Source organism: Nematolebias whitei, chromosome 15 (genome assembly GCF_014905685.2).
Source record: "Nematolebias whitei isolate Nwh7 chromosome 15, NemWhi1, whole genome shotgun sequence".
Classification (NCBI taxonomy): domain Eukaryota; kingdom Metazoa; phylum Chordata; class Actinopteri; order Cyprinodontiformes; family Rivulidae; genus Nematolebias; species Nematolebias whitei.
Genome location: NC_056512.1, coordinates 30,494,277 through 30,521,929, shown reverse-complemented (window position 1 = coordinate 30,521,929; position 27,653 = coordinate 30,494,277). Strand labels below are relative to the sequence as shown.

The following is a 27,653-nucleotide window of genomic DNA, read 5'->3' as shown; positions in this document are numbered from 1 at the left end:
GCTGCTCTATTGAGCATGGATCAGGATACGCTGCTCTGCTGAGCATGCATCAGGATACGCAGCTCTGTTGTTTGGGTTTCTGCGGAAACGGATGTGACGCAAAATGAGGACGCTAAAGTTTGAAGTCATTTGAGCGGCGAAGTTGGTGCTCCGGACAATTCCCTTCCCAGGTGAGATGTTTGCAGTTTCGTTTGCGTTCTAGCGGTTTTTTTGTTTTGTTTTAGAACTGTTCTATTTATGGTAACGAGGGAGGAGACAACACGAAACAAAGGCGAAGAATAGCAAGGTTGTCTTGTTTTAGCTCGGCTAACAGTGAAGCTAGTTCCTCAGAAAATCTGAACAGAATACCTGCGTTGTCATGGCAACCCGAGAGCTTTCGCCCTTTCATAAAACCGCCCTTTCGTTAAACTGAGCGATTTAGTGAAAAATAAACTAATCGTATTTTTATCGTAGAGTAGGCAGTTTTTTTAAACCTAATATTTACGGCCCGTTAGCTTGTTTTCTGTTAAAAATGTCGTCCTCAGGTCACTATGAAGAAACGCGAGGACTCATGGGAAAAGCTGGACACCGAGTTTGACCATTTTCTCTTGGACATGAAACCATATGTGCTTAAACACCCCAACAAATCAGGTGAGGTTTTATTGCAACTGCAGAATATGATGGGAGACAGTACAGGGACAATAAACAAGAGTCTCAATGAAAAGTTCATATTTATTCTAATAATTCAGCTCATATACAGGTTCATTACACACAAAGGGATCGAAAATGTTCTTTTTTTTTTATTAGAAAGCCTCCCGGATAGCAAGCGAAACGTCTTCAACTACATGTAGTGTGCATGGAAGTCCAGCTGTTTTGTTTTTAACCTTTTCCGTGATCTGGATGCCTGAGAATCTTCACCAGTGCACAGTGGGGTATTGCAAGCATTTGTTTCTTGTTTTGATTATGGCGTACTGCAAATGAAAACCCAAAACACTCTCAGAAAAGTTGACTATTATATAGAACCAATTAAAAATAATTTTTAATATAGCCTTCTCAAAAGTTTGTCTGTGCACTGTACTTTATACGCATGCAGTGCAGTATATGAATCATCAGTGCTGTGTGACATGGTGGGGAGGCAGCTAGCCTGTGGATCAGCTGAGGTGTTCTGGAAGCCCAGGTTGCTCTAATAGTTGCCTTCGGCTCATCTGCATTCTTGGGTCTGGTGTTTTTCATCTTTCTCTTGACAAATCTCTATAAATTCCCAGTAGGGTTAAAGTCAGGACAGGTTGCTGGCCAGTAAAGCACAGTAGCACCATGGTCATTAAACTGGGCATTGGTACTTTTGTCAATATGAGCAGGTGCCCTGCTGGACAATGAAATTGGCATTTCCATAAAGCCTGTCAACAGTGGGAAGCATAAAGTGCTCTAAAATGTTGCTGTAGCCAGCTGTGCCGACTTCGGACTTAACAAAACCCAGTGGAGCAACACCAGCAGAGAACATGGCTCCCTAAGTCATTGCTGACTATGGAAACTTCCCTCTGGACATTATGCAACTTTTTTGGGCCTCTCCACTCTTCCTCCAGACTCTGAGACCTTGATTTCTAGTTGAAATGCAAAACTTACTTTCATCTGAAAGGAGGACATTGGACCACTGAGCAACAGTCCAATACTTTGTTCTCCTTAGCTCAGGAAAGACACTTCTGACGTTTCTGGTTCAGGAGCAGCTCGACTAAAGGGATGTGACCGATTCATGACAAGTGAGCTCATGTCATGGATGTAAGCTTTGACTTCAGATAAGTCCATGCTTTGTCAATCTGTTGGTCTTATGCAATTAAATTTAGTGATAAACTGAATTTTGGGCTTTTATTAGCATTAAGATGAATTATCAAATTGAATAGAACATAAACACAAAATATCACTCTGTGTGTAATGACGATGTGATCTGAATTGAATTACTGAAAAACATTAACTTTTAAATTATACTCCATTATTATATGAAAATACTGATATGACTACACAACAGTCTCATTCACTAACTCAAGAAGGAATGCAGATATTAGCAGAGATGTGAAAAATGTGATCTACTCAAATGTTATCTGTAATTTGAATACAACTACAGTGTTTGTCAGGAAAGTAATATTTCTTATGTTGTGTTTCAGTAAATCGTACAATGTGATGTTTGTAAAAAGCTGTAAGTAAATACCATTTACTCCACCTCATGTCAGAACGCCAGCGTTGTGCCGTATGGATAAAGAAGCTGTGTGACCCAGCTGCATGTGGTTCAGGACTGACGGATCGAAAAAACCGCAACTTGTACACCCGTTTGCTCCTCCACATGCTCAAAAGAGGTGTCCTGGAGGGACCGTTCACCAGCAAACCAGAGCCTGGGAGCCTCAAGACACTTCCTGCCTACATGGTAAGATTGATCTCAATAATAAATTATGAATATTCTGTAACAGTTTTTGTTCTTTTTGTAGCAGTATGAAAATATACCTGGTTACCACCACATTTTATTTGTGTTACAGTGAAATGGCATTTTGTCAAAGTTAGATTTACTTTGCATAACTCAAGTCCATTAAAAACAAACTTTAATTTTGTAGTTGCAATGCTATACAGTACTGTATATCTGCTTAAACACACATTTTTAAACCATTCTCATGATGATTTATAATACGTTTTATTTTGCAGTCCATCTACTTTGATGAGCCACTGAGTGGTCGGTCTGGAGAGCAAAGCAACAGAGATCTGCCTGAATGGGTGACAGGAGAGCTTAGTGGCTGTTCTGTGGACAGTTTAGCTATGGATCAACTCAAGGACAGACCCAGTTCTACACCAGTTACAGCTCCTCACAGGTTGGTTTCTGTCAGAGCTACAGGCGTTCAAACATTAATGAATCTTTTTCAAACTTTTAGAACAAAAGTCGTTTTAGAACAATCTATGTTTATCAAGTTACTAAGAACTAGAGAAATTGCATTTTCTGCGAAAATGCAGTGTGAATGCTTATTGCAGGAGAACTTGCTGAAAAACAGCTGAAATTAGCTAAAAACATGCTGAAATGGAAGAGCGATCCTGAATTATCAAATGAAAGCAGAAAGAACACATATTTGCTGAATTAGGTTTAAATAAGCAGAAATTAGCACAAAAATTAGGAAATGGCTTTAAAAAAGCTGAAATAAGTAAAAACAGCAAAAAGGTAGCTGAATAGGCAGAAAGAAGCTTAAACTATCAGGAGGAAGTGGAAAGAGCCTAAATAAGCTAACAAATATGGAATTAACTGAAAAGCTAAAATTTGCACAAAACAGGTAAATAGTAGCTGAAATAACTAAAACTAACAACAATAATCTGAAAGGAACATCCATCCATTATCTTTTACCCGCTGCTTCCATTTTGGGTCACGGGGGTCGCCGGTGCCCATGTCTGGCAATCGAAAGGAACATAACAAGCTGAAATTAGCATAAGTTAATTAGGCTGAAAGTAGCAGAAATTACCACAAAAAAAAAATTGAATTTATCAGAAAACAGCTGAAATTAGCTAAAAATGCTAAAATTATAGCTGAAAGATAGAACATGCTTAAATTAACAGAAGAAAGCAGAAAGAACATGTTTGCCCAGTTAGGCTAAAAGAAGCAGAAATGAGCACAAAGAAGTGGAAATTATCTGGAAAACAAAAGAAATTTGCCAAAAACAGTTGAAAAGGATCTTAAAAGGCAGAAAGCTTAAATTACCAGAAGGAAGTGGAGAGAGCAAATTTTTGCTGAATTAGGCTGAAAAAAGTTGAAATGTGTGCAAATAATGTGAAAGGCTAAAATTAACACAAAACCTGCAACTTGTAGAGATAAGCTGAAAGGAGCATAAGTTGAAATTAGCAGAAATAAGTTAGAAGACACAATGTAGTTAGCAAAAATAATGTGAAAGGAGCACAAAACAGCTGAAAATTTTTTTAAATTTGCACAAGGAAGCTGAAAGAAGCTGAAGCAGAACAAAATGTGAAAGGAGCAGTAAAAGGTTGTAAACAGAGCTAAAGATATGAAGGATGCCAAATGAACTCACTTAATTTTCTGAGATAAAAATGGCAGAAAAGGCTAAATGTTTCAAAAAGCTAAAGCTGCACCAATACCAAAAGCCATAGCAGGATTGTCCTGAAAGAGCTGAACGTTTTGATGTATGATTTGTTAAAATAGCACAAATTGTGGAACGAGAAAGATGCTGAAAAACGTACAGAAGAAATATGCACCACAATAGTGTGAATGTTTCATAAACATTCACACTATAAATATTACAGCGTAAAAGTAAAATACAAGTACCAGAAGACATTGCATTGTTGCCCACTGTGGACTATAATGTTTTTGCATGTGTGTGTTACTAAAAAAAATCTCTCAAACCACTAGATGTGGGATGTAGTAGCTTAGATGGATCCTGAACATATAATCTGAGCACTAACGCGTCTCCCAAGAGCTTCCAATGTTGCAGGAGAATGTGCAAGACATCATTTACAAGTTTTGACCAAAATTACTTTAACTAGTTTAAAACTCTGTCCTGAAAGGCAGCAGCAGGTCATATACATTCCTTCATGGAATTCTAAACATTTAATTTGTTTTTATAATTTTGAATTGTCTGAAGAAGCGGGTAAAGATTATGGATGTATGGATGGATGCACCATCATAAATGATGATCGCATCCTCTCATAAACCTTTATGATCTGCTTCCTGATCACATTTGAATGTCGTATTTCAGCGCTCTGCCACTGATGAGACCGTTTCAGTTCAGTTTGGAAAAGGTTCACAGGTGCTGAACAGAGGTTTAACAAGCCTATACCATTTTAAAATGGATTAAAATTATAAAAAAAAGGTACAAATGGTTTTATTTCTAATAATTAGTAAATGGAAAGTACATAACTTATATTACAGCAAAAGTATATTGATTGATAGTTGACATAAACAGTTTGATCTTGATTATTTAAGGAATAAACCTTTTATATTTAGCCAACCTGGGAACTAAAATTGATTATTCCTTTTTCAATTGGAGCCCGGCGCATTTTTACATCTTTAAGTGTGTTTTAGTTGTTAAAATGAAGTAAGAGGTTTTACTAATCTAATGAAATCTTACAGGAAAAAATGGTGAGGAAAAGAAAATAATTAGTTTTCCTTTTATAGCTAATGCCTTATCGTTTGAGGAGATGTTTACTGTGATAGACAAGGTGTTTGTCAGAGTAGTCTACTTCAAACTCCCATCAGACTGAAGTCGTGAACCTTAACTTTTCTGACTGATTGCCCATCATATTTACTCAGAAGCCTTATCTGAACAGCCAAAGGCATTGCCTGGTTCTTGCATCAGTCTTCATGAGCTGTCCAGTCAAAGAGTTTCCAAAGAGAAATAACTTCAAAACAGCCGGAGAGGATAAGGAACGTTTCATACGCCCTACCCATCTTTCTGTTTCTTTTCGCTTCACATTTTCTACTTGTTGAACCTGAGCTGTAAACCCCACAAAGCTGAGGAGCTCCTTAGTATGTTTTCTATTTCTTAAAACATTTCAGATTCTATTGGATTTTTGAACGTGAAAAAAAAAAAAAAAAAAAAGGCCAAAACACGAAGGCGTTTTTGACTTTAATTTGAATTGCACTTTTTGCCCCACTCCCCTCAGGAAGGAGGTTAAGGAGCATTAAGTGTAGAACCACTAGACTGAGGAACAGCTTCTACCCTGAGGCTGTTAGACTCATGAATATCTAACTAGAATAATCACTGTGAAAAACCATATCATGTTGCTGCTGATCTGTTTCATGTTGCTGCTGATCTGTTTCAATGTTGATGTGTTCATGCGTGCACATCTGCTCACAGACTCATGTTCATGTTTGTGCTGATGTTCAATGTTTTATGTTATGAGTGCTTAGTGTATATTTAGTTGATGTTTTTCTTAGTTCATATCTTAGATGTTATTACTGTTTTTCTTAGACATTTTATTGTTGGATGTAACTGGGACCCCGTGTACATAATTTCGCTCCACCACATGTACCACATGAGGTGCGAATGACAATAAAGAATCTCTGACTCTGACTCTGACTTTATGAAGACGCACTGTTCATTTACTGAGGCAGGCAGCCATTTGTAGCATGTAAAGTTAACATCCTTTACTAAATCATCAGCCATCCTAACGTGCTCAGGGATATTTCTTCTTTCTGCAGGCAGTTCACAAGCTCGACAAAGTGATGTTATTAATGGCTCATGTTTTTTTTTTTATATTCCAATTAAGAAGGAGAGGCAATTCAGAGCCCAGTGGCTTTGTGTTCTCATTAGCATAATAAAGAGAGCACTGTAGTAGGGAGAGCTTAATATACACTGGGGCACTGCATAAGAGAGTACAACCCCACTGCTGCCATATTTAATCCAAAGTTTTCTGTCAGCTGTGGAATTATGTCATCATGATTAGGCGCAGCAGCGCTTAGTGCTGTCACCTCACAGGAAGATGGTTAGAGACTATAAATAGGCCCACTGTGGCCTCACTGTGTGGTACTTAAACATTTCTTCTTAAGGACTCCCAAACCAAGTTAGATTAAGTAAAAAAGATCACAAACTACTGCTTCTAGTCCCTCCAAGACCTTCACCTTTAGCTTCCTAGACACTAACTAAAGGATGTGCGAGTAGACTCATAGATTAATAGATTAGTGTTACCTTGTCTTGTTTTTTAATTAATTAATTGTTTTTTGTACATAGATTTCCTGTCATTCGGGCCTTTCCCCTTCAGTCCTTTAAAACTGCTCTTTTTACACTGAGAATAAAATAAACACAGTTGGACTCTATTTACTAATTAGGTGACTTCTGCAGATTAATTATACTGGAGTGTAGTTCGAGACATTGGAGTAAAGAGGGCTGAATACAAAAAATACCACAGTTTTAAGGTTTTTATTTGTAAAAATAAATTGAAAACTATACATTTTCCTTCTGCTTCACAATTATTCACTACTTTGTGTTTGCCTATCACATGAAATCCCAGGAAACATTTGGAAAATTGTGGTTGTAGTGTAACAACATGGGGAAAAAAGTTCATGGAGTGTGAATACTTCTTCAAGACTGAATGCAAGTTTAGATTATTTCTTCTTTTTTTGAACAAATGCAGCATTGAACAGAGGTAGTTTGGCTGTAATGTTTGTGTTATACAGTATACTGTACATCATTTGACCTCTTGACAAAAAAAAAAAAAAAATCCCTGTGGTATTCCCAACCCAGCCACAAGATGGCGCCACTGCTTTGGCTCGCACGTGTTTATGCAGAGGAATGCTGGAGCAAAAACATCTTTTGTGATTTGTTTATGTCCGCTCCAGCTTTCACCTTGTGTTGAGAAAATACAGATAATGTGGGTGCTTTGACAGGATCCTGTAAACAAGGCTCTTTTTCTCCTCTAGAAAGTGATTTTAATTTCCAAATACTTCTGTCTCTAAGTTGTTGCCACTTGATTTTACTCATTGTTTTTATTTTTATTTTTTGTCCCTCTGGCATCTGTCTTTCATTTGTTTGTTTTCCATGCACATATGACAACTCTTAACTCTCCATGTCCCATCACCCTCCTGGATTTTCATCTTTCCTTCAGTGTAGGTGTGTGACACTATCATTGTATTTGCACTTGTGCGAGTTAGTTGTTTATATTGACGTAAATGCCTCGCTAGTTCCTCCACTGATCTTTTCTTTGTGTGGTATTGGCTTATGGTTAGAAGGTGTGCAGGGTCATGGGGGTGATTGTGTCCCAAGGTCTGACTGTTTTTCTGGGGGTGCTTGAGTCTCAAACCTGGACCCGCTGGCTCTGCACCTGGAGGTCAGGCTGGAGTTTGGATGTCAGGTTGCTTTAATCAGCCGAGATGCAGCTTCTGAGGCTCAATGTAGTGGAGTTCTCATTTTGTGTGTGCACGTGTGTGTGTGTGCATGTGTGTGTTGCTCTGGCCTGACTTGCCATTGCTTTGATCTGTGGGCCTCAGACTCCAGACACATCTGATTCAATTATCTTCATCCACCTGTTGACTTAGAGGCCCAAACTTGTGAAGTTTGCCCCTCCTGTCCAAGTTTCATTGCTGTGTGTGTGTGTGTGTGTGTGTGTGTGTGTGTGTGTGTGCGTGCGTGCGTGTGTGCGTGCGTGTGTGTGTGTGCATGTGCATGTGCATTTGTGTGTGTGTGTAACAGCTAGCCAGGCTTGACTACATTTCAACCCCAACTCTTGTTCGAAATATGACACCGGGGTGATGGTGCACTTCATTAACTAAAAACAAACCTCTACACTTTTGCATGACACTTAGTTTATTTTCTTGCTGATTTCTCACAATGTGTTAATATGCAAACACATGTGTCTTTAGGCAGCTTTAGGTGTGTATCAGTCTGCCATGAGTTAAGTCAACTTCTGAACTTGAACTGATGAAACACACTGATCGGGTGGACTGATCAGCATTCTGTATTGCTGATTTCACAGCTGGTAAGGTACTAACTATGTACTAACTATTCATAACTGTTGATAGAACATCACTTCAAAAATAATCAAACTACCCATTTTATATGTATATATATATATATATATATATATATATATATATATATATATATATATATATATATATAATAACACTTAACACTCAACCATTAGTAAAAGACAAAAGATAACATTACATTAGATTAACTTTCTAAAATCCATTATTTTATTTTATTTTTAAGAAAATAGGCAGAAACTTTTCCATATTACATGATTTAACATTTTTTGTGCTGCAGGTTAATATTACATAAAGAACCAAACTTCTTAGCAACGTTGCTGTAATTGTGTTTTAAAAGGTTTTATATAAACATGTTATGTAAATGTTAGATCACCCACTTCCACAGATGTGAGTACTCATTTGTTGTTTAAGGTTAAACAAAATTTATTAAAGAACTTTGTGGGCGGCATGGTGGCACAGTTGGTAGTGCTGTTGCCTCTCGGCGAGAAGGTCGCCAGATCAAATCCCAGCCGGGGACCTTTCTGGGTGGAGTTTGCATGTTCTCTCCGTGCATGTGTGGGTTTTCTCCGGGTACTCCGGTTTCCTCCCACAGACCAAAAACATGCATGTTAGGCTGATTGGTAACTCTAAATTGTCCCTAGGTGTGAGTGAGAGAACGAAGGGTAGTTCATCTCATTTGTCTGTGTCCCTGTGATGGACGTGGACCTGTCCAGGGTGTCCCCCACTTCTCGCACAGTGACTGCTGGATAAGGGCACCAGTTACCCCCGCGACCTGAAAAGGAAGAAGCGGATAAAGATAATGGCTGGATATTAAAGAAATATTTTATTCAGTATTGTTAGAAGATGAAATAATTGTATGTTCTGTATTGTTCCCACACAATAAGTCTCAATAACAGTAACGGGGATGCTAAAAGAAAAAATAAACGTGCAGAGGAGAAAAACACAACGCCTTCGACTCTGTGTAAAAGTGTGGAACAGTGCCCTCTGGAATCATCTTTATATGTCGACAGTCTTTTTCTTCCCTGTGGTTTCATTTCAACATTCATTCATTTAATCAGCACAAGTGGGCTAATAATGTCTCGTGTGCCTGCACTTAATGAGATTGTTAGTTCAGTTATGGCCCTCTAAGTGTGCATGTGCATGTTGGGTGTGAGAGACACTGAAAATAAGAAATCTAACGGTGCCTGTCTGCACATGTGTCACTTACAATCAGCAGCTTTCCTGTAAAGCTGCTTTTTTCTTTTTAACTACCATGACAGACGTGATGAGAAGCAGTCATGGACGTGTGTGATTACGAACGAATAGTTCAAGTCACAGACTGGTTCTCCATGTGTTGTGCACGGAAACAGAGTGAAGTATGGCAGAGACATTTATTGTTCAGATGGGATGAATTGCAGACCACAAACCATGCAACCATTGCCAGATGTTGATCTGCACAAACGTCAAGGCGGGCCGCCGATTTGTGCACGTCCAAATGCTAAGAGGGAAACAAGCACAGCAGGGAAATATGCATGTGTGCGCTGTAGGTTAATATATTACCCTTCTGTTTGTCATTTTTTCTCTTTCAGGAGAAGACTGTATGTGGAGAACCAAGTCTTGTCCACCAGTCCACTTGAGCAGGCACCCAGACGAGATGCCAGAATGGTTAGTTTATCAACACACAGCCAGCTGCACCCCTGGACTTCTTCAAATACAGCTTTTAGAATTAGTGAATATAATATAGTTTTAATCACATATTTAAATTTCACATTAAACCTTGCTGCACCAGTTTAAATGATGCACGTTGCTTTGTTACATTTTAAAGTCTGAGGAAATTCCAGGCTCTCCAACGTTGATTCTTCTAAGAAAATAATTTTTAAAAAGAGGTTTGGTTTGAGATCGCTGTGCATTTAACTTTGACTTCAAATCACTGTGATCACAAGATACACGTGGCTCAAATTAATGTGGGCTAAGCTGTAGGTTTCCTCTAAACAAATCCTAAACTGGCAGTTCAAATCTTGTTGGGTGTGGTTCTGTGGCAAGTTTAGGAACAAATATCTTACCTGTTTTGGATAGCTCAGTAAATGACCTCAGGTTGAAAAAAAAAAAAAAAAAAAACAGGTTAATTTGGACTTTTTTTTTTAAACCTTTATTTATACAGGTAGAGCCACATCAAGTCATGAGAACTCATTTTCAAGAGAGACCTATTTGGGTAGCAGAAGGTGTGGGTTAAGGGCCTTGCTCAAGGGCCCAGAGTGGGGCAAATTTGGGTGAAAGCAGGTGTGGATGTTCCACCTTTTCCACCCACATTTTGATGTTCTCCGTCTCGGGAGTCGAACCTGCAGCATTCCAATCAAAGGCCCACCTTCTCCAACCTCTGCACCACCACTACCCCCAATATTGACAAACTAATAGCTAGTCTGAGGAAGGCCACGGCCAATGATGACTGCTGCTGTCACACTCCAGTCTAAAAAACTTCAAAGTAGTTCATGCAAACACTAATTAATAAACCTTTGTCATTTATTTCACATTATAGAACACAAATAACACATTGACAAACGCATAAAAAAAAGTCTGTGGTTATTTGCAAGTGCAAATGTCAGGAGCTAGCTATAGCACTAACACGAGGCAGCCTGCAGCACATCTAACAGAACTAGCATAATGTTTCTGTCAGAATAACTGTCCGACTCTGACAGATGATGGTTTTGATCCAGCTCAGACCAACCATTAACTCAACTATCTATTCTGCATTAAACTCTTAATTTATCTAATCTGAGGTGTGTAAAATAGCTATCTACAACAGATAAGATATTAATTGTTCGTAAACTTTCCATAAAATTCCACTTCAAAAGATCTGAACTATAATTTACAGATATAAAAATATGCTTTTAGTTGTTAGTGAAGTATTGACACAGCTTGGCAATACTTTCTTTTGATCAAGTTGTTGCTTAGGATGACTGCTAAAATTCCATTAAGTATTATATACAATATACAACAATTATAGTCAATGCTTTGAGTTTCTGGCACTAAAATCAGCTGTGCACCCAACATTTTTAAATACTGAAATGAAATTTTTTACTCTGTTTGAGGTTGAAGCCTTGGAATGTGAACAACATTTTAATCAGAAGAAACCCCTGGAAGCTTTTGTATCGTTGAGTAAAAAATAAATCCAGATCTCAGTTTTTACAAAAGACTGGAGAAAACCCAAATGTCAGGCAGTCGGGCTGCACATACCACTCCTGTGGAATTTACTGTATGATGGAAATGATGTTGAACTGCTGGACATCTGGAGAGCTGTGTGTTCGAAGGAGAGAAGCAGAAAAAGGTTGATGTGGAGATAACTGGGGAGGAGAGCGCTGTCTGTTTGGGAGGAAAGCACATGAGGGCGAATCTTCTGTCTGTTAACTTTTAAAGAAATCTTTTGTTGTTGCCAAGATGGGGATTACAGCACATCAGCAGACAGAAATAACCTTCATCAGTTTCTGCTGTTTGCTTTCTTGAGCCAAACAGACGATCAAAATGTTGGCAGCATCATTTAGATTCCATCCATTCCATAAATCAAATCAAGCCTTCTTAAGTTCTGTTATATTCTTGCTCTTCATGCTACCTTTTACCCCCTTCTTGTCCCCTTCTCAGGTGCATGGAGTGCTAAAAGCAAACGTGCCTTCTGATGACAGTGACCTGGAGGTTCGTCTTAACAGCTGGAACCTGGGGGTGAGTCCAGGAGCACATCTTGTGCTTCATGGCTGCTTGCAGCTGTCAGCGTGCTGCGCCTCTGAGGGGGCTGTGGTTCTGAACGGCTTACAAAAAAATCCGCATGAGCAAAGGTTACTCCGACCCAAAACTTTTTTTATTAATGCAGGGGAAGGCCCTGAACATATGGAAGTCAGAACAAACAGTTGTTTTGTGTTTAACACATGGGAGTTTAAAAACTATGTGTAAAAGATGTGCATTAAGGCGAAGAGCATTTATAGGAGAATTTCTAAAATGTCTCGAAACGTCTGCTTCATTTCAAAAGCGTAATCAGCGTGTGGATGACTGCCAAGGTGGATAAGAAGTTGAGGTGAGTTTGATAAGGGCAATAAAAAATATGTATATGGACTTGAATACAGTTTTTCAGACTGTAAACATGAAAAAAGTTATGATTTTAACAAATTGGTGACATTTCAAACACAGCCACAGGACACGTCTCCTCCAGTTGGAGCCCAGTGTGATGCTGGGCTGCAACAGGAATAATGTTTATTCCTGAATAAATATTGTCAAAAGTCCTGCCTGAAGTGCTGCACTGCTCTGGAAGTGTTACCATTAACTTTTGCCGCTGTCTTTAATTTTGTTTACAAAGTTTTTATGTAAATAATAATTTATTGTGAAACTGGCAGTGATGAAAAAGGTTTACTAAATGGTGTTTGCACAAACTGCTATTTTAAAATCCAAGTTGTCTTAAGACAGAAGACTGCCCCGGTCTTGACCTTGCTCTGACTAGCCGTTAGCTCATCAGTCTAATCAAAGCTAATCAAAAATTCTCCAACTGAGGCTCTTTAGTTTTATAAATCAAGTAAGGTGTTAATAACCTTTCCACTGAACTTCACTGTACATATTTTAATATATGGCTTTCATACTTCTTTAAATTATTTTTTGTGTCCATGTAGCATTCATGCTAACAGGTTTTGTACTAAAGCTTATTGATTTAAGTTGGCAGATACTGTTTTATTATTTGTTTCAATCACAAAAATAAAATTAAAAACCGTGCAGCTATTTCCTAGCACTAAATACACATGTCAATTTATGGTACTTTTTTATTTACTCATATTATCTCAATATACTGCATGGGGGGAGTAGTGGTGCAAAGGTTGGAGAAGATGAGCCTGTGAACTGAAGGTTGCTGGTTTGACCCTCCTGGACTGACAACATCAAAATATGTGAGGAAAGGTAAAGTACCGACACCTGCCTCCACCCTCGTTTGCCCCAGTCTGGGCCCTTGAGCAAGGCCCTTAACCATTTGCTCTCCGCGAGTCCTAGATGGCAGCTCTCTGCTCCACACAAAGGGCTGTGGTAGCTCGATGGTCTGTGGTTGAGTCAGGATGGGCATCCGGCATAAAAACAATTGCCAAGTCTTCTTGTGAGTTAGTTCATTTATGACGACCCCTGAGGAAGAGAGCAGCCAAAAGAAGAAGAAAAAAACATCTCAATATACTTCATATCTGGTTAAGGATAGTTCAGTATATTTATAGTTAGGCCATGTTCTAATCTTGTTGGCCGATCGTGCTTTTAGCAGTAAATGATCAGTCTCCAGAATACTGACTGAAGCACCCTGAGCCCCAGCAGTGCAGGGACTGAGTTACAGCTTATACACTTCTGAACAAATGATGAAAACAGACCTTTTACTTGTGTCCTTTTGAAGTCTCCTCCTTTTGGTATTTCACTCTATGGTAGTACGTGAGGGTTGTATAAACTGTGGAACTGAGGATAAGTGCACCTGTTTTATCTTCTCTGTCTGGACAGCTCCAGGTCAGGGTTTGATAAGCAACCTGCCCTTATGTCTTTTATTTCTTATCTCCTTACCTGCATGACCCCAACTCTGCCTTTCTCTTTTATTTGCCCACTTCTGACTTTCTCCTACATGCCTACACACTGGTATTTTCGCTGAACCCCCTCTGCTCTACTTCTCAAACTCTTTCTTGGTTTCTTTTCTGTTCTGTCTTTCTTCTCTGTCCATGCTTCTTTGACTCTCTCTGCTCTCCCGTTCTCTTCCAGTCTTAGAGTAATCTGAGGAATCTATCAGCAGACGTGAAGCCGTGCACAGCACCGCTCTGCTCTCCTCTGTGTTGAAATGCCGATAAGAGGCATTGCTTGGCAACGCTCCCCCAAGCCTGCATCTTTCAAATCAACAGATGTTCCTTCACACACAAACACGCACGCACGCATAAACCCTCCTCAAGTTTTATAGATGTGCTGCTTCAAAGTGCCCAACTTCTACGAAATTTCAGCACAGCCAAGCTTCACTCCAACTGGAGCATCTCCTGGTTTCATTTCTACGTTTTGAAACGGTCTATTTTTTGACTAAACTTTGGTTTGTCATTCATTTTCACTCCAATGTAATGAAATCAAAATGGTGGCTTGTCCTGGACACAAGATGACAGATTGTTTCAGATTCTGACGTTATTGCAAAGAAAAAAAACTGATTCAGTTGGACCACCACCTGTTTCAACCTTTTGTTAGTGTGCCGTATTTTCCACCGTACCCGTCGCACCGCCCTATAAGTCGCATCAGTCCAAATATGTCTAAAAAAGTTGAAAAATCCATAAATAATGTCGCTTTTCCGTATACGTCGCATCTATTATGCATCACCACTGACGCGTTGTTTGTTTCGCGTCACCGCTGACAACTCGTAAATGTGGGCTGATCCCGGAAATGTGGGCCAGTGTTGTGCCAAAAATCAATGGGCTGCCAAATTGCGGCCGCGGGAGCATGAACAGGAGGACTTTAACAAGAATTTAACAAGATTAACACTTAAAAACAATTATTTGTTTGCTTGAAATTATAGTAAATGCGTGTCTGTCTAAAATTTGCTTAATAAATGCACTTTAATAATAATAATTTCCCTCTGGGATTAATAAAGTCTTTTTGAATCGAATTGAATTGAATTTAACGGTCAAATCAGCTGTATTCGCTGCCTAGGTGCTCTGGGAGCACGCAGAGGGAGGAAAAAAATAAGGAGGAACGCTGCTTGTTTCTTCAAAATTTAACAAGAAACGCATCTAAAACAATTATTTGTTTGCTTGAAATTGTAGCAAAGTTGTCTCAGTTGAACTTTTACTTAATAAATGCACTTTAATAGTTAAATTAGCTGCATTTCGCCGGGGCGGTGCAACTGATTTGATGGTTGCTCCAAACAGCGAGCAGAACGAAGGTGGAAGTCTATGGCAAGCCGATTGTGTCATTAATAGCTGGTGAAGATTCTCAGTCATCCAGGACATGGTCAATTTAAAAAAGTTCAAGACAAAAACAATAAAGTATAATAAATAAAGTCCAGTTGTTTTTGTCTTGAACTTTTTGGAATTTGTCATTATAGCCACGTTTACCTATTACATGATAAAACAGCATGACATTCTGCTACCCATTCTGTGCCATGGGATCTCCAGTGTCACCCATTGTTGCCAATCTCTACATGGAGGAAGTGGAACAGAGAGCCCTACACTCCTATGAGGGAACAACGCCAAGCCATTGGTTCCGTTATGTGGATGACACCTGGGTCAAAATCCAAGCTAAGAAAATAGAAGCGTTCACCAGACACATTAACTCGGCCGATAACAACATCAAGTTCACCAGAGAGGATGCAAACGACAACAAGCTGCCTTTTTTGGACTGTTTGGTTCAGATGGAAAGAGAGGACAGCCTCAACATTGAAGTTTACAGAAAACCAACCCACACAGACCAGTATCTTCTGTTTGACTCCCACCATCCACTGGAACACAAACTCTCTGTCATCAGAACTTTACAACATCGGGCCGAATGCGTCCCCACGACGACAGAAGGGAAGGAAAAGGAACTGAAACACGTTCAAGAAGCTCTTCAAACATGTGGATATCCTAACTGGGCTTTTGTCAAGTCAGCGAGGAAATCTACAAAACACACCAATAAACAGAAAAAGGAGAACAACAGACGTAAAAACATTGTCATCCCTTATGTTGCTGGAGTATCAGAGAAATTCAGAAGGATCTTCAACAAACACAAAATCCCAGTACATTTCAAACCCAGCAGGACTCTCAAGACAGAGGCTGGTCCACCCTAAGGACAAAACACCCATACACAAACAGAGTGGTGTAGTGTATGCGGTCCAGTGCAGCGAGGTCTGTCCAGACCTCTACATTGGAGAAACTAAACAGCCTCTTCACAGACGCATGTCTCAACACAGGAGAGCCAGCTCCACAGGACAAGACTCAGCTGTTCACCTCCATCTCACAGATAAGGGACGCTCTTTTGAGGACCAAAATGTGCACATTTTGGACCGAGAACACAGATGGTTTGAGAGGGGGGTGAAGGAAGCAATTTATGTAAAAAGAGAAAAGCCGTCTCTTAACAGAGGAGGAGGCCTCAGATTTCCACTTTCAAAAACATATAATGCAACTTTAAAACAGATTCCCAGCCGTTTTTCACACCTGATGGGAACAGAGGGGCCTCGACTGTGAATTAGAGGAACAAAGACCTACTGTTTAGGTTTTTTTAGGTGTGAACTGCCAATCTACATATACAGTATGTGTGTGTGTGTGTGTGTGTGTGTGTGTGTGTGTGTGTGTGTGTGTGTGTGTGTGTGTGTGTGTGTGTGTGTGTGTGTGTGTGTGTGTGTGTGTGTGTGTCTTATGTGTGTGTCTTTTCTCACTCAGCCTTATAACCTGTATCTCTCACTCTCTGCTCTTTGAATTGAGAAAGCTCCTCGGATGAGGAGCGAAACGTCTTCTGTTACAAATAAAGTCCAGTTGTTTTTGTATTGAACGCTTTTTGAATTCATCATGTCCTGGATGACTGAGAATCTTCACCAGCACATTCTGCTACTACTACTCTGCTCCCATCTAGTGGCTGAAAATGGTACTGTTACAAAAAATTCAGTCAGAATAAATGAAAACAGTCATATCTCAGCCAAAATTGGTTTATAAATATATATAATATATGGGAAAAGAAATGGATAAATATGTCGCTTCAACCTATAAGTCGCAGGTCATGCCAACTATGCAAAAAAACGTGACTTATAGGCCGAAAAATACGGTAGTTTCCTTTATTTGGTTGTATAGTTTTACCTCTTGTAGGGTAGAAAAATATGGTTGCGCAAAATTTATTTGTCCTGCCAAAAAAGGACAAAAACAAGATTTATGTTATGTGTCAAACCAAAGCTCTTGGCTAATACATGTGATTTATTGGATTCAATAGGCCAACAGTAGCTCAGTACTATTTTGAAATCGGGGAACTGTTGGTGTGTACGTTTGATTGCTGAGCCTGCTCTTTGTGATTGTTCCTCATACGCATTCATCATCCAGCTCTGTCAGTTCCCAGTGACGCTGGACCCGGTGCCAGCTGTGAGTCTAGACAAACATGTGCTCAGAGGAGCTTGTGTGTGGGCACACAGAAAAGACTGCATGCACAGCCATACGTATGCATCAAGTCCAAGTTTAGTATTGCGCAGTGCCAGGATTACACCACAGCATTTAGTCTGCATGTCTTTGTTGCCCTGTGGGCAGCGCTCAATCAAATCTGATGACTTGGCTGTCTGTGGATATAAAAAGAAATCCAAGGCTAGTTCTCAGCCCGGGCACAAGTTTAGAAAAACATTGATTGTTTCATGACTTCAAAAATGTGGAATTTTTTAAAAGCTACATTTAAAAAACGTTCATCACTCATTACTGCAGTTCTGCAGTTACAAAAGGATGTGCATTTTTTACTATAAATCTTAAAAGTAATCTATTTTCTGCTAAAGGGTGTCGCAGGATGTCGGCTAATAAAATGCCTCGCTTGGTTTTAAATGTGTTTAGATTAACACTAAAATGAATCACATTTTAGCCTCTTTCTCACTTTTTACCTCCTTTATGTCCATGTTAAGAAAATTAGCAGAGCAAATGTTCACTGGTTGTCAGTGAGCTCCTAATTTGAAAAGTTGGAATCTTGCTGCTCTCTTTCAGCTGCCTTGCATCAGAGGAAAAGGCTCTTTGATGGAGTGAGTTTTTAAGAAAGTATTGGGGTCATAAGCAAACATCAGAAGCCAAACAGCAGGTTGTCAACAGATATTTTTACAGTTTCTGTCACAGTTCGTGAGCTATGTTGATGTAACGCTGCTAAGTCACATGGAGCGTGACACGCTTACTTTCAGGTGGTTAAGCGGCTTGCTCTTTTTAGTCCCTCATGCTTCATATTGTAATCAAAGAATATGCTGAGTCAGTTTTGGGCAAGAATGCATTCACTTTTGTTTCCATGTGATGGTAAACAGAGTGGGTATAGCTTACGGATTAGCGGTACTTGGTGTTGACAAAGGGACAGCAAAAAGGAGCTGAGAGCGGAAGCAGGTTTGACCACACGCACAAAAGTCCTTGAAGTCGCGCAATGATTCTGTCTCTAAACAGACGAGAGTTGACGGAAGAGACTCCAGCCACAAAACTGGGCTTTGATGTGCTTTCCACATTGTTTATGGCAAACTCGAGACAAATAATAGATTTTGCAACGTTTAGACTTTGTTAAGAGAGGAAAAGGAAAAAGAGAGGTCTGAAGTTTTTCTGTTTACTTTTTCAGATTGAAAACCCCAGGTATTTGAGAGAGAAGCCCATTCCCTTATCCCCAGTAAGTCATCAAGGGCTCCTTTTTGGTTTATTTATTGTTACTTAGATAAAAGTGATGCCTTTAGCTCCTCAATCCTCTCATAAACAATTTTTTCCTCTCCGTTGTCTTCATAGATTTTGACACCAAGCTTTGTGAGGAATTGCACATTTGCCAATGATCATGACCCACAATGTAAAGAGGTATGCAACTGAATGGAAGCTTTAGGGGAATTTAACAATACCCAAAAGCTGTTTTGTTTGACGAATCAGACTTCCTAAATAACTTGTTCTTTTCTATATCCAAAGGCGGTAGTATAGATGGTATTTATGAGACAGTTATGTTATTCATATCCATTCCAGCAAGCCTTAAATCCTCGCCTTTTACTATTGAATACGCTCAGCGTTTGTATGAAAACAAGTGTGGAACATAGACAGAAGACAAAGCTCCTCTGGCATTAGAAACCCCCACAGCCATATTACAAACATCCATGTACATGGATTGGATTGTTAAAATAGCTAAGGCTTCTTGGAAGACAAAAATAATACCAGCTTTTTTTCCCCTCCCGTATGTGGATTTAAGCAGAAAATCCTATCCTGAAAGCATGCTTTGAAGTCCCCTCTGCCCCTCCCCTCCTCTCCCAAACCACCAGTCATTCCTTCTATCGCACACCTTAAACGCAGTGTTAAATATAAAACTGAGCATGACTCCTCTGTAATTGACATGGCTTTCATAGCTGCTACAGTCAGTTTGACAGCTTTACTGTGAAAAGTGAAAAAGAGGGAGAAACATGGGGGGGAAAAAAAGAAACACACATGACACCCTCAATAAGAATTGTCTGGTTTGTTGACCACTCTGCTAAAAGACGTAATCTGTGGACACATTTACCAAATCAGGCAAGCTGTATGTAGGTTGATGTAACATGGTAACTCCAATATGTACACATTAAAGCAATGTCTTAAGATTTACACACATTTTAAAGAACACACCCTCTCTAAGTTACATGTACTAAAGTAATGTACATGTACTAGGTGTTATTAGGTACACCTGTACAGTCTGAAGCAATCCCTTCAAATTGTTCTGTGGGAAGGTTCTGTTTACCAGATTTGTTTTCTTGTCAAACAGTATTGATTCGTACCTCATTAGGTATTTAGTGATCTGTTTGGTGGTCAATACATAAAGTCTAACACTAATGTGAAGCTGTTCTGAAGAGTAAAAAATGGAGACATTATAAGCATAAATTAAAAGACAGAGCTCTGAGGAATCTATGGCAGTAGTATATTGCAGTCTTAAGCTATTGTTTTCCCAGCAGCTATGATTTAATATCATTAGCGCTAATATGCTTTTAGGAATACCAATGAAGCTGCTGTGAGAACACCATTGTCTGTCTACTTTGTCCTATCAAAAAGGGGGTTATTTTGCATTGTTCACCATGCTCTTTTCTGTTCTTTGATCTTTCCTTTTATTTAATTTATTCACTCTGGCAATCCCTTAACTCATCAAATTTAAATTATATCTAACACTTTTTTTATTCACTTTGTTATTTTTGCGGTTCATAATTACTGTACAGTACTAACATTTTCATTAGCTCATGTTATACTTTGTCCAAATTAAATCTGTACTTAGTAATAGGTAAATGGTTGTAAACATTCTAAAAATGCTAAATGCTAAAAATGATGCAGAAAAGCTGGTTCATGCATTTGTCATGTCTAGACTGTTGCAATGGTTTATCTGGGTGTCCACATACTTCTTTAAAAAGTCTATAGTTGATCCAAAATGCTGCTGCCAGAGTCTTAACTGGAGTTAGTAGGAGAGATCATATCTCTCCAGTTTTAGCTTCTCTCCATTGGCTCCCTGTCAAATCCAGAATATAATTCTAAATCTTACGTCTAACCTACAAAGCTCTCAACGATCTAGCTCAATTTTATATTTGAGACCTTATTGTTCCATAGTTTCCTAACAGAGCATTTCACTCTAAGACTGCAGGCTTACTCGCAGTTCCTAGAGTTTTCAAAAGCAGAATGAGAGGAAGATCTTCAAGTTTTCAAGCTCCTCTCTTGTGGAACCAACTTAAAGTTTCTGTCCGTAAGGCTGACACATTGTCCAGTTTTAAGACTGGGCTTAAGACTTTCCTTTTTGATAAATCCTATAGTTAGGGTTGGCCTGTTATGCTGCCATAAGCTTAGACTACTGGAGGACAAATTGATCTAATTTCTGTAAATGAATTGTTAACTGGATAGTTTTCATTTGTTACTATTTCTATATTAACATGTGATTCTTGACCTGCCATTATGAATCTGTTCCTCACAAACCCAGCCAGATGAAGCAGATGGCCGCTTGTCCTGAGCCTGGTTCTGCTAAAGGTTTCTTCCTCATGAGGGAGTTTTTCCTTTCCACTGTCACCTTCATGCTTGCTCAAGATGAGAGTTTTGTGATGAAGTTAAATTCAAAGCAGTCTGCTCCTCAGATAAATAATGTTAACTTATTATTTTTTATGTATGAATGTTTCTGTTCAGTGCCCTGAGACGACTTCTGTTGTGACTTAGCGCTATATAAATAAACTGAATTGAATTGAATTCTGATATTGTGTTAACTTAAATGTGCAACCTTCCATCCATTTATTCCATTTTATCTTTACTCGCTTCTTCCTTTTTGGGTCACGGGGGTCACTGGTGCCCATATCCAGCAGTCACTGTGCGGAGTACACCCTGGACAGGCCACATAGAGACAAACAAAAAAACAACCATTTACTTTCACTCACACCTAAGGACAATTTAGAGTTACCAATCAGTCTAAAATGCTTGTTTTTGGTCTGTGGGAAGAAACCGGAGTACACGGAGAAAACCCACGTATGCACGGAGAGAACATGCAAACTCCACCCAGAAAGGTCCCCAGCCAGGATTCGATCCAGCAATCTTCTTGCTGAGAGAAAACACCTCTACCAACTGATCCACCATGCCACCTTTATGTGCAACCTTTAAAACATAAAACATAATTTTGTCAATTCAGGGTAGGGTGACCAGATACAAACCAACAAAATAAGGAGTGTGTTTATATGGGGCAGTGTGTGGGACATTAAATGCTAAAAAGTTTCAAATATTGAAGATCTAGCTTAAAACAAACAAACACACTCAATATGCTATGTACATTATCAATTTAGGTTTTTAATATTCCAAGTACTGAATTATATATATATTGTTTTTTATCAAAAGCCAAATGTAAGATATTTAAAACAGTACAGAATACACCTATTATGTTAACTGGTTATTCAAGTTACAGCTTTCAGTTTTTCACATATTTAACTGACACTTTTAAAAGTTAGTAACACAATATATATTTTATCATGATTTTGTACTGTTCATTCAGTGCTCATATTTCTTTTCCCAACTTGCCAATCCACCTAACGATCCATTTAACTGGATTTTGGATTTCCTGTCAGAAAGACAAAAGAACCTGTTGACAGTAAAGCATCACCCTCAATCAAAGTGAGCACAGGGAATCCTCAAGGATGTGTGTGCAGCCCACAGCTCCTTACTCTGCTGACACATGACTATGAGGCCATTTTTAGTACTAATCACATCATTAGATTTGCTAATGACACAACGATGGTGGGAGTCATTAGCAACAATGATGAAACAACTAAAGAGAAGAGGGGAACAATTAGTACGCTAGTGTAGAGACAATAATTTGTCTCCAAATCAGTATCACAAAATCTTTGGGCCATCTGCTGCATCACATCCATCACATCTTGATACGGCAGCTGCATTGTAACTGACAGGAAGACTGCTGAATGTGGTGAGAGTGACCAAAGCCATTGGGAGATTCATACCTAAAATGCCTTTGATGTACCCTTCATCAAGACTGTTTATACCATTCAGAAAGTTATGGCTCAAGGGCATTCACTGATGGAAAGCCAGAACAATTGAGACTAAGTCCATCTTCACTGAAGCATGGCCGTTATGTCTTGGTATGCAGTAAAGCTAAGTGACATCATCTTTGTGCCAATGTTATTAAGCTGATAGAAGCTTAACAAACATCCTGAGTTTCACTTCAAACTCATCCTCCCACTAATCTGACAACAGCAATAATAAAAGTGCAGTGCTTTTTTTTTCAATGGAAAACTTAGTGACAGCTTGGAAACGTAACTGCAAGCTATAAGAGTCACTTATCTTACACAAACGTGCCTGCGTATTGGTTAGTTGTGCAGAATGTCTTGCAGGACCAGCAAAGTCCTTCTAATCCTACAGCACATACTAAAAGTGCTTAGTGTTAGGAGGGCTGAGCCTTTATTTGGAAATTCAATTAAATAGTGACTGATGAGTCAGTTTTAGCTCAATATAGGCTCACGGCTAGTGATTACAGAAGATAGTGTCAGAATGATTAAATCATGCAGCCTTTCTCTCAAAGTTTGTGTGTACAAGTGATTCCCATGGTACCTGACCTGAGAGATAGTTGGCAGCAGTTGAGTGTGTTTTCGCCAAGCAGTCACGGTCTAATGGTCGCAAGTCCACGACTGGGGATCAGACCTCTTCGCTTTCTGATGCCATAATGATGCAGTCTCTCTAATCTAAGCATCCTCTGGGATCGGAGCTTGAGCTCTGAGCCTGTGATTTAGAGGGCCATGGCCTGTCTTATCTGATCGCTTTTGAAAGCTAAAAAAGAGTAACCTTGTGAGTCTCAGTAGTTTTAAAGGGGACTAGTTCTGCAGTTGGCTTTCAAGATGGTGCTTCAGGCTGGGAGCCATAAGGGATTTGCAGTGTTTCATAATACTAAAATTACTATTTCAAACATGTCTACCCAGTTCTGAATTCCTTCTTTCTATTTTTGTTTTAGAGAATTTGAAAGCTATTCGCTTTCTGTCTCTGTTCAGAAGAAACAGTTGCCATAAACCATGAGAATATATTTTTTCATACCTAAGAGGATACATTTTAGTCTAAGTTTATATCCAGCCATTTTATCTGGACTTCTTGGCAGTGTGGAAATGGCATCTAGCTGTTCTTCAGTAGATAACTCCTTGTCACATGCTGCCTATCCTACAGCATCTGTGTTTACTGGGGATGAAAGACACACCAGGACATTGTACATCTCAAGGAAGAAGGAAATGCACAAGTGCTTGTTTTGCCAAGCTCAAACATTTAGTGGGGAATTGTGAACGTATCCTTCTAAAGAAAAAGGTCTTGACCCCCATGCCGGTTTTGAAAGCAGAAGCAACTGTTTTTGTCTTCTACTCACATTCCTGCTCTCCCATATCCTCCCAACCACCACCCCCCATCTACCCCTCTCATCCTCTCAAATGCGAGGTGTCAAAAAACATGGCATCTTACAGCGCTCGCTTCAACTCAGGAGCAGAGAAAAGGGGAAAAGCTGTACCACCCAGTCGGGCTGATTGAAGACATCTCAGAAGCCTTAGGTGTACGACATCCCTCCTCCTCCTCCCTTCACCGACGCCTTTATAAACAAGTTTCAAATACCACTGATCTAGTTTGACAAACTTTCTCCAAAGAGCATTTGAAGAGAATATAAGAAAGTGACACCCCCACATGATTTATTTTTTTCTTCTTTCATTTTTTTTGTAGGCACCGGCAGAATCAGGTCTCTACTTACTCTTTTGCTTTTCAATCACTGCCATCTCTCTCTCCCCTTTTCTTCCCTTGTCTGTCTCTCACTTCTTTTTGACTTTTTCTTTTTGACTCTGACAGGTCTCCCGTGGTCCCCTCAATTGCACAAGAAATAGCAGTAAATCACGAAAAAACACAGAGAAGAAAGGGCAGTGTACTTAACAGAGCTTTGTCAACGATACAGTCTGAATGTAGCTCAAGTGCTGTAATGAGGAGAGGCAGCCAGAAGGCAATTTAAACATTTTATTTGGACTTTTATATTGAACGGGGCTCAGAATGTGACGGGAATTGCTCACTTCTGAACTAAACTTAAGCTCTTATGTTTTATTGATTTCATCATTTCAGTTCCAGAGCATGGCTACATCACCCCCCCCCCCCCCCCAATATCCACTACAATGTTGATCACTTTATCAATTGTGTTAGTATTTATGTGCTTAAACAACACTGTGTTGTGGCAAAAATATGTGTCTGGAAAACCTGATGTGAATATTTTGCATATTGATAATTAGGCAATAAAAGACAACATAAAAGAGACATTTTCTTAACAAAAGACTCAGAGAAAACAGACATATCAACACCAGCCAGAGTCAAAAGATCAGTTTTAGCCAAAAACAGACATGCATCAGTGAGAAACTGAAAAATATGACCTGGTCTTTGCTGTATTACCCACATCTTCATATTTTCTTTTCCTTGACATATGGCAATTTAAATATATTTTTTATTCAGATAAAACGTTTGTTTTGCTTTGATATTTAAGGGAGGAGGTCTAATGAGGTTTTGCTCTGCCAAGTAATGTTTAGGGAATTTTTCTGCTTAATGGTTTTGATGACTAGAACAAGCAAGATCTAGCCTCAGGATGTTGTTAACCACTGATTTGCTCGTGCACACACACACACATACACACACGTTTATTTCCAAATGAAGAAACATTGTCACTCTGCTGAAAGTTTGATTAACACCCCAGAAAATATACTGACTGAACTTAAGAAGCGACTTCAAAGCAAGTGACTGTTTTTTTTTTCCTGTCAAAGGTTTTCTGTATGTCTCCATGTGTTGTGTGTTTGTGGGGAAAAGCATCTTCTAAGCAAACTAATTAGAGACAGCAGCATTGGGGAAAAAAGGAAAATATATTTTTTAAAGATCAAATGAAAACATGGAAGTGATGGAAGGTGACAAAATGCTTATAATCGGATTAAGCCGTAGAAAATTTCCACAAAAACCAATTCATTCTTGACTCAGTTATTGTTACAATCAGCTAAACATATGGCAGAAATGATATAGTCTGAAGTCAGTCTAAACGGGGCAGTGGGCAGAAATGTCACTTATTTAAGTCGTTCAATAGAATCTTTTTTAATGAACTTTATTTTAAAAGGGACAATGTACAACTCAAACATAAATGTCACCATTTGATGCGCTGTACCAGATTATAACAAAAGCTAATTTGCATCTGCAGTCACTAAATTTACAAAAGTTACTGAAAGCCAAGAGCTTAGGGGCAGGCCAGCTGTTATTCCTATTAAGTTTGTTTTATGATTTAAAATCTAGTTTTATTTAAAAATGAACCCATTGGTGGGCCGACCTGAGTACCTGATTTGGCCGCCGGGCCACCATTTGAATAGCCCTGCTCTAACATGTTGCATGATCTTTAGCATGCCAGGTTGCTACATGGTGTCAATATATTTCTTTAAATTACTACTTCATAGAAACGCAAGGCAAATATGCACATGTGTGATGGGTATAAACCTCACACACAACACAAACATTCTTTATTGGCATAAACCGTTTTTTGAAGAGTTAGAGTTAAAAAGCCAAAAAACTGGGAGTGATTTTTTTACTCACAAAGGTATATTTTGCTTGAAAACCCCCACACCCGCCTAACCCAAATTACTATTGCCCACCACCATGAAAGAGAAGCTGCCACATTTGCTTGTATCTGTCTACAGTGTCTGTTGGCAAAATATCCAGTGAACCAGTGGACATATTTTAATCAAACACTCAAAGTTTTAATTGGATGTACATGTACAGCTGATCATCTTTGGTCGTCAGCCTGCTTTAAGGTGGCTGGCACAGCTAATTAATCTTCAGATACCCCAAAATATTTATAATTATTTTTTTGAGCTGTTGAGCTTTAGTGTGGTTTTAACTGAGAGTCATACCCATCTCATACCCTGAGCGCTAACTGATCATGCTCATCTTTGTTTAAAACATTGGCATTCAAGGCAGTGGTTTTTTATTTATTTATTATAACTAAGTAAGTTTCTTACTTATATTTTTCTTTTATTCTTCCAGCAGTAACCCCTTTTTTACATGTGTAAATTTTGACAGAAGCTAAGTATTTTTTAAAATTTTTGAATTCATGATCTTTAAATGCTAGGATGCTGAAAACAAGAAGAGTCTGGTTTTTTATAGTTTTTTTTAAATGCGTTCAAACTACCGGTAGATGTTTTCTTATAATTTACGATCTAAAATCAATATTTTTATAAATATGATTTTATTTAACAGGTAATGTACTTGACTGGTTCTTACAAGATCGCGCTAGTTTATCTTACCATTTTATTCAAAATTATGTGTATTCTGTTATGTCATTGAGAGAAAATGATTAACAAACCGTGTTGTTGGGTAACTGATAATTTTGCTCAATAACATCATATATGGAAACTAATTATGTGAAAGTGTCGCTGATGTTGTGTGTGACATTTGGCTTTGTGTGTTCTCAGACTGAGATGAAGATAAAAGTGTTGGAGGCGAAACATCAGGAGGAGAAACTGAGGATGCAGCAGAGACACGATGCAGATGTTGAAAAGGCAAGAATGAAAATGAGAAACTTTGCAGCTGTATATTTTAACCTTTGCTATTGTGTTGTTGCAAACCCTAAGTCTAAAACTTTTTTTTTTTAATGTTTAAAACATTGGTTCAGACATTAAATTGGCTCTGGCTTGTCTTTGAGTACCATCTTTATGTTCGTGACATCAAGCCGCAAGTTTACGAGGAAATGGTGTAACATATAAGGTACTAAAATCCCCGGTCAGTATTAGCATTTATTTTATATTAACAGTTCTTACCATCCTAGACTCTCGAATCTACCAGACTTGTGAAGTCTGTTTAGCTTTTGATACAGTTCCTACTAATTTTGTTTAAACACTTTTTGTTAACAAGAAAAAATTAGAATTTTTCTCTTTACTTTTTCAAAGCTGCATGTGATCTGGTGAAAGCAGCCGTGAAGCTGGTTTATTTCACATTAGGTGCCATTTAGATGCACTTCATCTCAGCCACCTGGAGTCTGTCCAACCTTGCTTTGACTTTCCTTTGCTGCC

General features: G+C 38.9%; 1 protein-coding gene across 1 annotated transcript in view; it reads left to right on the top strand.

Annotated features, from left to right (window-relative positions):
• The first annotated feature begins 139 nt into the window (after nucleotides 1-139).
• The window catches only part of cep112 (centrosomal protein 112), a 135,410-nt gene continuing 107,896 nt past the window's right edge, over nucleotides 140-27,653 (top strand). Inside the window, exons 1-9 of the mRNA XM_037688538.1 lie at nucleotides 140-170; nucleotides 525-630; nucleotides 2,205-2,395; nucleotides 2,668-2,831; nucleotides 10,012-10,087; nucleotides 12,059-12,136; nucleotides 18,698-18,745; nucleotides 18,859-18,924; nucleotides 27,057-27,143. Coding sequence (XP_037544466.1) covers nucleotides 531-630; nucleotides 2,205-2,395; nucleotides 2,668-2,831; nucleotides 10,012-10,087; nucleotides 12,059-12,136; nucleotides 18,698-18,745; nucleotides 18,859-18,924; nucleotides 27,057-27,143 — 810 coding nt within the window. The 5' untranslated portion in view covers nucleotides 140-170; nucleotides 525-530. The remainder of the gene's footprint in view (nucleotides 171-524; nucleotides 631-2,204; nucleotides 2,396-2,667; nucleotides 2,832-10,011; nucleotides 10,088-12,058; nucleotides 12,137-18,697; nucleotides 18,746-18,858; nucleotides 18,925-27,056; nucleotides 27,144-27,653) is intronic.